General features: G+C 36.4%; 3 protein-coding genes across 6 annotated transcripts in view; 2 read left to right on the top strand and 1 right to left on the bottom strand.

Annotated features, from left to right (window-relative positions):
* Positions 1-231, top strand: part of txnl4b (thioredoxin-like 4B) — a 4,089-nt gene extending 3,858 nt beyond the window's left edge. For both annotated transcript variants that reach the window (XM_077238022.1, XM_077238023.1), the window contains exon 3: positions 1-231. This exon is cut by the window's left edge and continues 59 nt beyond it. In XM_077238022.1, coding sequence (XP_077094137.1) covers positions 1-107 — 107 coding nt within the window. In that variant the 3' untranslated portion in view covers positions 108-231.
* A 2,872-nt stretch (positions 232-3,103) lies between these two features.
* Positions 3,104-4,933, bottom strand: LOC143746238 (cotranscriptional regulator ARB2A homolog). 3 transcript variants are annotated; one of them, XM_077238003.1, is made up of 2 exons: positions 4,858-4,933; positions 3,104-4,064 (listed from the first exon to the last, which is right to left on the bottom strand). In XM_077238003.1, the coding sequence occupies exon 2, from the start codon at positions 4,053-4,055 to the stop codon at positions 3,144-3,146; it is 912 nt and encodes a 303-aa protein (XP_077094118.1). In that variant the 5' UTR covers positions 4,056-4,064; positions 4,858-4,933; the 3' UTR covers positions 3,104-3,143. The 3 variants fall into 3 exon arrangements, with proteins under 3 accessions (XP_077094118.1, XP_077094117.1, XP_077094115.1); XM_077238002.1 differs by having other exon boundaries at positions 4,804-4,919; XM_077238000.1 differs by having other exon boundaries at positions 4,710-4,895.
* Positions 4,934-5,426: 493 nt separating this feature from the next.
* Positions 5,427-12,570, top strand: mrpl16 (mitochondrial ribosomal protein L16). The gene is made up of 5 exons (XM_077238044.1): positions 5,427-5,611; positions 7,556-7,627; positions 7,798-7,946; positions 9,911-10,204; positions 11,982-12,570. Exons 1-5 carry the CDS (start codon positions 5,554-5,556, stop codon positions 12,171-12,173), a joined length of 765 nt encoding a protein of 254 aa, XP_077094159.1. The 5' UTR covers positions 5,427-5,553; the 3' UTR covers positions 12,174-12,570.
* The last annotated feature ends 51 nt before the right edge of the window (positions 12,571-12,621 follow it).

Raw genomic sequence — 12,621 nt, 5'->3', positions numbered from 1 at the left:
TGATCGAAGTGATCTATCGAGGCGCCATGAGAGGAAAACTGATCGTTCGGAGCCCAATAGACCCGAGAAACGTTCCCAAATATGAGCTGCTGTACCACGACATCTAACAGAGATGGAGTTTCATGTAGAGTTTCCTGTGGAAACAACATCCGGTGTGTTTATTCTGTGTACTTGTGTTTGACATTTTTGTATGATGTTTTTTTAAAATAAAGCTTATTGATTTCACACTGACCTGTGGGAGTTTCATGACAAATCGAAGGTAATTTTACACTATTTAAAGTCCCCCTGTGGTGAAAATCCAGCGTTTAATGTTGTTTATGTGTCTATGTGGTGTTTTTAATATGCTTTAACACAAAGCATGTGTAAATTCATAAGTCGACAGCATTGCTGAGTATTTTCTGCTTAAAACTGCAGTGAACCAAAGACAGTCTCAAAAACACGCTTTGAAATCGCTGGTGTTTCTGACGTCACAAACTACCTTGTAATCAATCAGATCAACGTGTGATCGTCAACGAGTGGATCTCTGAGTGAGTGAGTGAGTGGAGGCGGGGCTCATTTGCATATTCATAGAGCCGCGCATAATAAATGAGGCACGGGTGTCGAGTTACATTCAAGATATTTTAAGACAACATTTTTTTTCAAGGAGTTTTAAGGAATACAATTATTTACTATTGTTTACGGAAATGTGTGTATGTGTGAGAGTGTTTGTGTGTGTGTGTGTGTTTGTGTGTGGTGTGGGAGGTACGGGGTTAGGTGTGAGTGTGTGTGCGTGTGACCAGAGGAGATTCTGCTGGAGAAAGAGACAGAGCTCGTAATAAAACAAGAATCAACATCAGATCCTGTTAGTGTGTGTGTGTGTGTGTGTGTGTGTGTGTGTGTGTGTGTGTGTGTGTGTGTGTGTGTGTTATTGAACAGATAATCTCATATTTGTCTCTAACAGAGTTCACTGTAAAGATGATCTGTTGTTGTGAAGATCATTTCATTAGTGCTGGAGTTTATTCTCATAAAGTATCGTTATATTAATGTGTGAAACTACAGTAACGTCTTCAGCGTAATATCTATACGGGTTATTTCTCAAGTAGTGAATGTTTTATAAGCAGAAGAATAATCATATTCATCCGCACAGAGCCGAAGCACAACCAAAACAATGTTCTTCCACTAAATACATGCAGTTTTGTTATACTGCTAAAAACATACGTTGTACCTTTAACAAATGTAAATAAAAGCTGTTCGTTGCTAGTTAATGCATTAACTAATGTTACCAAATGAGGCTTTATTGTAAAGTGTTACCGATATTTATAAGTTAACATAAAACACCATTTTCTATGGAAGCTTGTTTCCGCCACAGAATAAAAAAGGTTATTGCAACTTTTTACCTCAGAATTGTGAGATATAAACTCATAATTCTGACTTTTTTTCTCAAAATTGTATGTTTATATCCTGCAATTCTGACTTTAAACATGCAATTGGGAGACATACATTTAGAATTGCATGTTATAAAGCCAGAATTGTGAGATATAAACATGCAATTCTGAGATAAAAGTCTTTTTGAGTAATTTTTCCTTAGAATTGGACTTTATAACTCACAATTTTGAGAAAAGATGTCGCAATTGAGAGAAAAAGGTCAGAATTGTGAGATGTAAACTCGCAATTGTGAGATAAAAAGTTGCAATTATATTTTAAAATGTTTTAATCTGTGGTGGAAACAAGCTTTCATAATTTCAACGCATTTTTACTTTCATAAAATAATGACTAACAAGACATTTAACTAAATTTTTATAACATGATCCAGTAGTGAATGTGGTCTCTGTCTTTAAGTCAAGTCAAGTCATTTTATTTGTATAGCACATTTTACCGAACAACAGTTGACCCAAAGTGCTTCACAAGTTAAAACAGGAAAGGCAGAAACAATATGCCTTGACAAAAAAATGAGTACAGGACTCCTTAAATACACTTGAATAAATTAATAAAGCTTTAGAATATAACATTAATAAAATTTAAAGAGAATTAAAAGCAAGAGAGTAAAAGTGTTTTTTCAGATTTGTCTTGAAACTGACAATTGTATTACAGCAATTAATATGAAGTGGGAGGGAGTTCCCACTTTAAGAGGTTAAGAGGTGAAACAAGTTATTACAGGTCGTTAAACGTGTTTTTCTTTGGTGTCACTGATGAATCATGTACAAAAATGAAGGAACATTTGATTCTAAACATTGATTTAGTGTTGACTAACCCTAACAGCATGCACTAGTCTTTTCTCCTGTATTGTGTCGTAAATTCGAGCGAAACGCTTCTGGAACAAGAACAGATGTGGGCGGGGCTTGATTGTGTCTGTGGGGAATTGATTGGATGGTTGTGGTTTGCTATTGGCTGATCTCATGTGAGTGACAGGTTATAGCCCCGCCCACATCATCAGGGAAGAGAAGAGATGCTGCAAGAGGAACTTATTCTCATTCAACATTATGAGGAACATAAATTTAACACAATAATAATGTGCACCGATAAATCATTCATATTAACTGCAAATTTCCATAAATTTTTCAATGCAGCTTTATGGAAAATTTGCCAAAGGCGACTGTGATGAAAAAACTAAATAATATATTTAGATCAAGAAGGAGAAAAAACACTTTGACATCACAATAAATTAAAGGTCCCATATTGTTAAAACTGAAATAAAGTAGCTGTGCCTTTTCCGTATAAATGTGATGTCAGAACTACTTAGTCTCCGCCCCCACAAATGGTGCGTCACTCAGAAAACAACAGGCCAATCAGAGAGAGAGGCTCATGAATATTAAGTAGACGGGCCAAATTCGACCTGAGAAAGGAGCTGTAAAAATATATTGGGATGGTTTTTGGTTCTTATACTGAAAATATATATTCTTAAGGACATCAAAACCTAAAATAAAACTTCAGAAAGTTGAACAAAATGGGACCTTTAACATATTCTAAATATTAAGTATTAACATAGTCAAGGCATGATTCAGTAAGGCGGTGTTTAAACTGTAAGGATAAATATTAGAAGAGATTCTGCAAGAGGATTCAAGATTACGAATGATGATGTGCACCTATAAATCATTTACAATAAACACTACAAGAAACAAGAGCGTAAAGAACAGAAATGCTCATTTTTATTAGAGATTTGATCATTAGATGTTGTTGTTTTGCTCACTGGCCCGGCTCTTGCTCCTGGTGATGATCCCGAATGGAGTCGGTGGGACTTTAGGTTTGATCATCTTGGAGAAGAAACGAAACACGGACTCCATGCAAACGCCGGGCGCCGAGTCGTGACACTGAGTCCCAGCGGAGACCTGTGTGCAGCCGGCCTTCAGTGATCCCACGGAGCGATTCAGAGGCTTTCTGCTGGGAATCCAGGATCTGGAGTGGGATTTCAACCAGTCGCGACCCGCGTTTCCCAACGGCTGGTGCCAAAAGCTGTGGGACGAATCCAAGAACGCCACGGCTTTCACTTTTCGTTGAACCTCTTCAATCTCACGGCATAGAAGATCCACGAACGCCAGGCCTCCGTATCCGTGTGCGACTATCAAAATGTGTTCGGGAGAACTTTGGGAAAGCAGGCGTTCCCAAACCAACCGGACGTGTTGCTCGTGAGTCTGCAAACCTTCGTTGGGATTCATCAGGAGAACGCCACCGGATTCAAGCAAAGCCCAGCGTATATACGGGATCTGAGTTCCTCGTTCAAGTCCATCGTGTGCCGAGACTTTCCAACTCCACACGCCACTCCTCACCGTTCCCAAATCCTGGATCAGAACCAGGAGACTCCCGGGATTCTCCAGTGCTCCTGCGCTCATGAACACAAAACTATCCTCCAGAAACACTTTAATGAGCTGAAACTTGGTTTCTAAGAGGTGGTACACGTGCCGGGAGATGTAGAGACACAGGCTACGGTGCTCTCGTTCCGTTTCACAAGCGTCGTGTAGTTTGAACGGGAACCGGTAGGGTTCGTGGGTTTCTCGGTGCCGTAGGCGACCGTCCTCGGAAAAGCAATACGGAAAATCGCATTGAATGGGATTTCGGGTCGCCTCAGAGCACTCCGACATCGTGTGGACCTGAGATATGAAAATGCAAAAAATGTGCATTTCTGAAGTCAAAAGTAATTTATTTCTATTTATAATCTATTTACATGATCTTAAATTGATTATAAATGGGAATAAATTACATTTGACTATATATTCGCATAGAAAACAGCTAATTTTACTGTTTGGAATCTATATGAATATGCAAAGAAATTAGCATTTATTAGTAATGATGCTGAAAATTCAGCTTTGATCACAGGAATAAATTACATTTTATATATTCACATAGAAAACAGCTGATTTACATTGGAATAGTATTTCAAATTTATTACTGTATTTTTTAATTCAATAAATGCAGGTTTGATGAGCATATAAGAGACTTCTTTCAAAAACATTAAAAAATTTCCAAAACTATGACCGGTACTGTATATATTAATTTTTATATATTTTAATAATAATTGAGCATCAAATCATCATATTATAGTGATTTCTGAAGGATCATGTGACACTGAAGACTGGAGTAATGATGCTGAAAATTCAGCTTTGATCACAGGAATAAATTACACTTTACTATATATTCACATTAAAAACAGCTGATTTACATTGTAATAATATGTCACTATTTTACTGTATTTTTGATCACATTAATGCAGCTTGTTGAGCAGAAGAGACTCTTACTGTGATGAGATGAGTGTTTCTGTTTGGAAATATGCGTTATAGTAGATCAATTGTAATTGCACTGCAAATTAAAGCATTTGTTTTATAGATTTACCGGAGAAAGATCACCGAGTTAAATCTGTATTCCGAGGACTAGTTAAAGTTATACCTGATTGTTCTGTTCCTCACTGCTGAGATGTGTGTGTTAATAATCAGTGATCATGTGACAGGTGTCGCTGATTGTCATTAGGGCGTGGCTTCATAAGTTTAGTGCATCGACCTGCTAATGCTTAAACATAGAATTTGTAAAAATATGCAATATGGAACCTTTCAAAATTAGTGTTACATTTAATTACCTTAAATGAAGCAGGAGGCGTCCAGTTATCATCTCAGAAACTAAATGTGGCATATTTGTGTAAAATGTCTCTTTTGACAGAATAATTGTTAAGAAACGTTACAAATTCAAGTGCAGTGGTTTCTTGGATATAAAATGCACGTTCACATTTTGACAAAAGTTGTACATTGGAAAAATTCCATGCATAAAGTAGGTGTGCATACTGTGTACAATTTAATTATATATATATAGTAGTATTTCCTGATTTTATAGCACTTTAAAAGTTTTTTAAACATTTATTTATTTGATTATTTACTTTCAAACTACAACCATCTATAATAAAACTCGGATGAACCGTAAACACGCGGAACTCGTGATATGCACGACTGTTTCCACCGGATGACTTTCACCGACACACCGGATGTTGGTCAAACATGGCAGCGACCTTGTGGTTCCATGAGATTCTGAAGTGAATTTTATAATTGAGATCCAATGAAGATTTATACACGTTTCTATTGTGTATAATCAATCATGTTCTCAGCACTAAAGAGTGTGTTTTTGGGCTTTGCCCGGACATCAAGCCAGCCAGGTAGATCTAAGACAAATAATCTCGCATGTATTAATTGCTCTATTTTATATACATTATTTCCTTTATTTAGTATCACTAACGGCATATAGTATGGCGAAACCATGGGTTCTGGACGTGTACATCGTATTCTTACTATCTTAATACCATGGTACTCATGAATAGGGTAATCGTACTAGTTTGCAGTAATCTGCAGCATTACTGATTATGCATCATTAATAAAAAATAAATAAATTATATATATATATATATACTGACTGTATATACTTGATTCATACCCTGGTTTATTTGGTTATAATAACCACTTGTTAAATGTGGGTTATGATATTTTACCCACTGTACCTGAACATGTACTTGTGTTGACTAGTTGCTAAACCTGTTAACTATAATTTGTTAAACCTGTGTTAACTTTTTCCTGAACCTGTGTTAACTAGTTATGAAGATAACCAGTTAGTGAAGTTGCTGAACCTGTTGAATAAATAGTTGCTGAACCTTTTAACTAGTTGCTGAACCTGTGTTAACTAGTTGCTGAACCTGTGTTAACTAGTTGCTGAACCTGTGTTAACTAGTTGCTGAACCGTGGTTTACAAGTTGATGACCCTTTTTAACTAGTTAATGAACCTGTTAACTAGTTAATGAACCTGTGTTAACAAGTTGCTGAACCTGTTTTAACTAGTTAACAAACCTGTTTAGTTGCAACCTGTTTAACTAGTTGCTGAACTGAGCCTGTTAACTAGTTGCTGAACCTGTTTTAACTAAGTGCTTAACTGATCTTGTGTTAACTAGTTGCTGAACCTGTTTTAACTAAGTGCTTAACTGATCTTGTATTAACTAGTTGCTGAAACAGTTTTAATTAGTTAACAAACCTGTTTAGTTGCAGAACCTTGAGCTTTGGAAAGGCGCTATATAAATAAAACTTCTTCTTCTTCTTCTTCTTCTAGAACCTGTTTTAACTAGTTGCTAAACTAAACTTGTTAACTAGTTGCAGAACCTGTTTTAACTAAGTGCTGAACTGATCTTCTGTTAACTAGTTGCTGAACCTGTTTTAACTAAGTGCTTAACTGATCTTGTATTAACTAGTTGCTGAAACAGTTTTAATTAGTTAACAAACCTGTTTAGTTGCAGAACCTGTTTTAACTAGTTGCTAAACTAAACTTGTTAACTAGTTGCAGAACCTGTTTTAACTAAGTGCTGAACTGATCCTGTGTTAACTAGTTGCTGAACCTGTTTTAACTAAGTGCTGAACTGATCTTGCGTTAACTAGTTGCTGAACCTGTTTTAACTAAGTGCTGAACTGATCCTGTGTTAACTAGTTGCTGAACCTGTTTTAACTAAGTGCTGAGCTTATCTTGTGTTAACTAGTTGCTGAACCTGTTTTAACTAAGTGCTGAACTGATCCTGTGTTAACTAGTTGCTGAACCTGTTTTAACTAAGTGCTGAACTGATCCTGTGTTAACTAGTTGCTGAACCTGTTTTATCTAAGTGCTGAACTGATCCTGTGTTAACTAGTTGCTGAACCTGTTTTAACTAAGTGCTGAACTGATCCTGTGTTAACTAGTTGCTGAACCTGTTTTATCTAAGTGCTGAACTGATCCTGTGTTAACTAGTTGCTGAACCTGTTTTATCTAAGTGCTGAACTGATCCTGTGTTAACTAGTTGCTGAAACAGTTTTAATTAGTTAACGAACCTGTTAACTAGTTGCTGAACCTGTTTTATCTAAGTCCGGAACTGATCTTGTGTTAACTAGTTGCTGAAACAGTTTTAATTAGTTAACGAACCTGTTAACTAGTTGCTGAACCTGTTTTAACTAAGTGCTGAACTGATCTTGTGTTAACTAGTTAACGAACCGGTTTAACTAATTGCTGAACTGAACCTGTTAACTAGTTGGTGAACCAGTTTTAACTAGTTGTTGAACCCGTTTAACTAGTCGTGACTCTTTTTCTTCAGATGTCCTGCAGAGCAACATGAAGGTCGTGTCAGCGGGACTGAGGACTTATGCAGTTCCTCCAGATTTCAGCGGTAATGCATCAGTGCTTAACCAGTTCAACTTTTAGACTCGTTCGTGAAGGGCTGCAGTTTTTACTGCATGCTCGTTCTTGTATTGTTTAATTCCTTTCAACAAAAGGAAGCGTAGCACTTTATTTTGATGAATCGCGCTTTGATTTATATCGTGTTTTTCTTCATCGCAGACGTGGTTCTGCCAGAGAAGCCGAAACTCAAATTCCTGGAAAAGGTCCCGAATTTGAAACAAGCAAAGAAGGAGATGAAGAAACTGCGTGACATTCAGGGGCCGGCCAAAAGCTCCAATACCTTCACCAGGGGACAGTACGGCATTGTGGTCCGTGTCTTTTTTTAATTTCCGTTTTTATATATATATATTTACTAGATTAACAATGACATTAAAAAGAATATTAACAGAAGGGAGAAAAAGAAATTATGCATATATACATAACAAATATAGCTGTATACTTATAAATACATATCAGTGCATATTCTTAAATATCAAGGAACATGCACATACATACTTATATATTCAGGTGAAACTCGAAAAATTAGAATATCGTGCAATAGTTCATGTATTTCAGTATTTCAAATTAAAAGGTGAAACTAATATATTTAGTATATATAACTATATACATATGCATGATTATACTTTTCAGAGGGCCGACATTTCTGTATTTAAAATCCTTTTTATTATTGATTTCATGTAGCAATCTAATTTTCTGAGATTTTGAATTTGGGGTTTTCATAAACTGTACGCCATAACCATCAAAATTATAACTTTTTTGCACACTATTCTAATTTTTCGAGTTTCACGCGTATAGGTCCTTAAAGAACAGCAAAGCCGAACTGGAGAGCTTAACCATTCCTGTAACAATTACTGTGTACTTAGTTGAGGATGTCTTTATGTTATTTATACATCAACCATTTTCACAGTCCATTTTAAAAGCACTTTTTTTTGCAACTTTAGAACATATGTAAGTTCTTGATTCTAGTTCATGATTTCTTCAATAATTCCAAACCATTGTTTACACTTCAAAATAGTATCTTTAAGCCAGTTCCTAGTTATAGTTTCTTTGCAAGCCACACTATGCCTTTATTATTTCCCATAAGTAATAACAAAGAGATTCTTGGTATTTTTTATACCTGCACATCATCCCAGAAAGAGTGAATTTTCTCACATCTCCAAATAATGTGTGTGACAGTGTCAGTGCAGTCAAACCGATAATATTACTGAATATTAATTGTTTTTAGCATGCATATTAAGAATATCTGAACGACTGTTTACATGCACCGTCATAATGCGATTATAATGAGATTTATGTCATATTGGGAAAAATCGTCACATTATTGGGGAGATTATTGAAGAAACTTTGCGTGACGTGAATATAATGCATTATAATAATGGCCGAAAATGTCGAAATAAAGACATTTTATGTGCGTCAGAGAAAAAATTCAATGTTTTAGTAGATTAACACAGTGACCAGTAACATGGACTCTATGCGAGTATCATTATGAATGATGTCAGTAAAAATTCTTAGTGAATCATCAGAATAATGAAAGTTGCATGTAAACATCTTACTATTTTAATAGGTTCACATGCATCAAAAGTCAAAAAACACATTCATTTCCTCATAATCTCCACTCTTTTCTCTCAGTGTCGGAAACGCTTTCAGTCTCTCTAAGCCCCGCCTCTCTGAGAGCTGCTCTGCTGTGATTGGTCAGAAAGCAAATGCTCATTATCATATCTGAATCTCAGTTCTTGATCACAGTGATACGAACAGTAACGATGGCGTGGGTTTTACCGTATCAATCTCAGAAAACAGCGTATTCTCGACACGAACAACACAAACTCTTCCAGTCTCAGATACACTAGTGTTTGAGGGCGGAGCTAAGAGACGCTGCTCGGCCAATCAGGACCACAGGCTGGCATTATGCAAATTAGAAACCTGCGCAGGTTCAACAGGAAGTGAGACTGAATTACTGACGACTCGTTTCAGTTCAGAATCACTTTTTTCTTTTAGGAGACAAAAACATAATATTATTGTCACTTGTTCATCATTGTGTGAGTGTTTTATTCGCTGACTTTAGTTCGTTTCTTTACACGAAGAACAACATAGTGACGAAACACGTTTGTCCGTTCAGGGCCACCGTAGAAACATGTGTATGTAAGGAGACCCGCGGTGTGTGTGGAGAGAATCTTTCCTTTGATTATTGTGCACATGTAATACTCATCAGAGCTCTGTGTCTTTTGTGTATATGATTATGATTATTATTATCTGTGTGTGATTGTGTGTTTAGGCTCTGGGCGGCGGATACTTGCACTGGGGTCACATGGAGATGATGCGTCTCACCATTAACCGGCGCATGGACCCCAGCACCACCTTCGCCCTGTGGCGCTTCAGGGCGCCGTACAAACCCATCACTCGTAAAGGCCTGGGTCAGCGCATGGGCGGCGGGAAAGGGGCCATCGACCACTACGTGACCCCGGTGAAGTGTGGCCGGCTGGTCCTGGAGGTCGGAGGTCACGTCGAGCTGGGTGAGGTCGAGCCGGTGCTCTCAGAAGTGGCCAAGAAGCTGTCCTTTCCAGCCAAGGTTCGCCCACAATAACTTCCTCTTATGCTTTTTCATAAGCGGCTGTTTCTGCATGTATATTTGGCAATAACACGAATGAGGAAAGGGTTGCGTAACATTATGCTGTGTGTTTATTTAGTGCACTGAACAGTTTTAAAAAATGTTCTACTTGGATTTTTTTATTTTTTATTTTTAATCAAATTATTGGTTACAAAATTTTTTTTTTAACAGTTCTAAAAAATTTTCTACTTGAATTTTTTTATTTTTAATCAAATTATTGGTTACAAAATGTTTTTTTAACCTCTTAACTGTCACCCCCCTTTTTGAGAATGGACATTCAAACTTAAATGGTTGTAATTCAAGAATGCAGTGAACGCACTTCAAAAAAATGAAAGTATGAAAAAGGGATGGAAGTTTAAATTTACAGTAAATCAAATATACTGTACCTAGATTTTTTCTCTTTTATATAAAATATATTTTTTACTATAAAGGCAAAGCCAGGTTGTTCCAAATTTGAAGTTGATATCACAAAAATTGAAGTTCCCATGAGATTTTGTTTAGGCGTAATACCAAAAATGGCCACCGGGTGACATACATTCCTTTGAATTTAATTGTATGCATTCTGCCGTAACAAATTAATACATTACTCTCCAAATATCACTTCTGTCAAAAAATATGGAACCTTGAGACTCAGACCTTTCTGACAACGTGTTTTGTCAAGATTAGAAAAGGTTTTGATGATAAATTATGAAACATGATGGCGCCCAAAAGGGGAGGAGCCTGATAAAAGAATTTAGAGTTCCGTTTCTATGGTAACGCAACATCCAATTTCAAAACGGTTTTCGCAGGATGAATTCTGAGTTCGTAAGTTTCAAATGATACCTAATTTATGATAACTACTAAAATATGTGATGCGATAAAAAAGATATAATATTTTAGAGGATAATATTATTTTATAATTTTTTTGACAAATGCTAATTGTTTTATTATGAACATGATAAGATTAGGATTTAATTGTAATATAGTGAAGTAAACTTGGGCGTCTCGCTAGCGTAATCATAACTGAAAAAACATTTCGAACAAGAAGAATCTATATATTTATATGTAGGGCCATCTGATATTACATATGATTTTCCTTCTTTCTTTTCAATACATTTGCTTTATTTTTTTACTTTAAACATGGCATTATTATTGGAAAAAAAAGTATTTATTATTTTATATAGAAATAAATGATGCAGGAGTTATACATATAAATAGAGTTATAAAGAATAAATATTATGGGACTAAAAAGTACATATATATAATTATTTTTAATTTTTTTACTTAAATACTTCATTAATTGGGGGGGGGGGGCAGTATAAATTGTTTTTATGATATTTGTATTTAATATGGAAATAAATGGTGCATAAAGTAGAAGTAAATATTGTTTACTACCATGAAATCCCCTCAAAACACAAAATATTGAACAATTAATATTATGGAATTACAATATAGTAAATCTAGTATAACGGAAATCGCTTTGTATAAAAGCATCTACCAAATGCATGCAAACAGAGAAATAAATGGTGCATAAATTAGAGATAAATATTGTTTGCTACCATGAAATCCCCTCAAAACACAAAATATTATAAAAAAATAATATTATGGAATTAAAATCTAGTATATTCACTCCATTAAAAAGTGTGTTTAGTCGGTTTCGATCAGAATTGACAGGGTTAAATCTGCAAGTGTTTCTGAGAAACGAGTTTAGTAGAAGAACCCAGTTGAATAGGTGTGTGTGTGTGTGTGTGTGTTGCAGGTGGTGAGCAGAGAGAGTCTGGCGGCGCTGTATCAGGATCAGGCCGACCGCGAGGCTAATAACCAGAACCCCTGGAGCTTCCAGCGGGTCGCGAGGGCAAACATGCTGGGCATCCGGAAAGTCCTGAGTCCGTTTGACCTGCACAATCACGGCCGCTACGCTGGGAAGTTCTTCTACCCCGCACGCGTGTAGAGTGTGTGTGCTCAGAGATAACACTGCAGAACTGATGATGAACACAGGATGTGTGTGTGTGTGTGTGATAATCAGATCCATATCATCAGCTTTTGAGGGTTCTGTCGTTCACTTATCACACATGCTCTTTGCGATAATAAAGGGTTTAGAAGACACACACACACACACACACACACACACACACACACACACACACACACACACACACACACACACACACACACACACACACACACACACACACACACACACACACACACACACAGATCCATCACCTGTTTTCTTCATATGCTCTTTTATCACACATGCTTTTGTTTGTGAGAATATGTGCTGTGTGAATGTTATATGCTATGTAAGTATAGTTAATGTAAGTAATAAATGTGGTTTCTTTGCCGTTTGGGTTGAGTGGTTTGTGTATGGGACTTGATAGTGTATTTTATGAAAGCAC

Source organism: Siphateles boraxobius, unplaced genomic scaffold, assembly GCF_051911475.1.
Source record: "Siphateles boraxobius isolate OS27281-9 unplaced genomic scaffold, OSU_SipBor_1 215, whole genome shotgun sequence".
Classification (NCBI taxonomy): Eukaryota; Metazoa; Chordata; class Actinopteri; order Cypriniformes; family Leuciscidae; genus Siphateles; species Siphateles boraxobius.
Note: the sequence above shows the minus strand (reverse complement) of the source record. Positions and strands in the feature narration are given on the sequence as shown.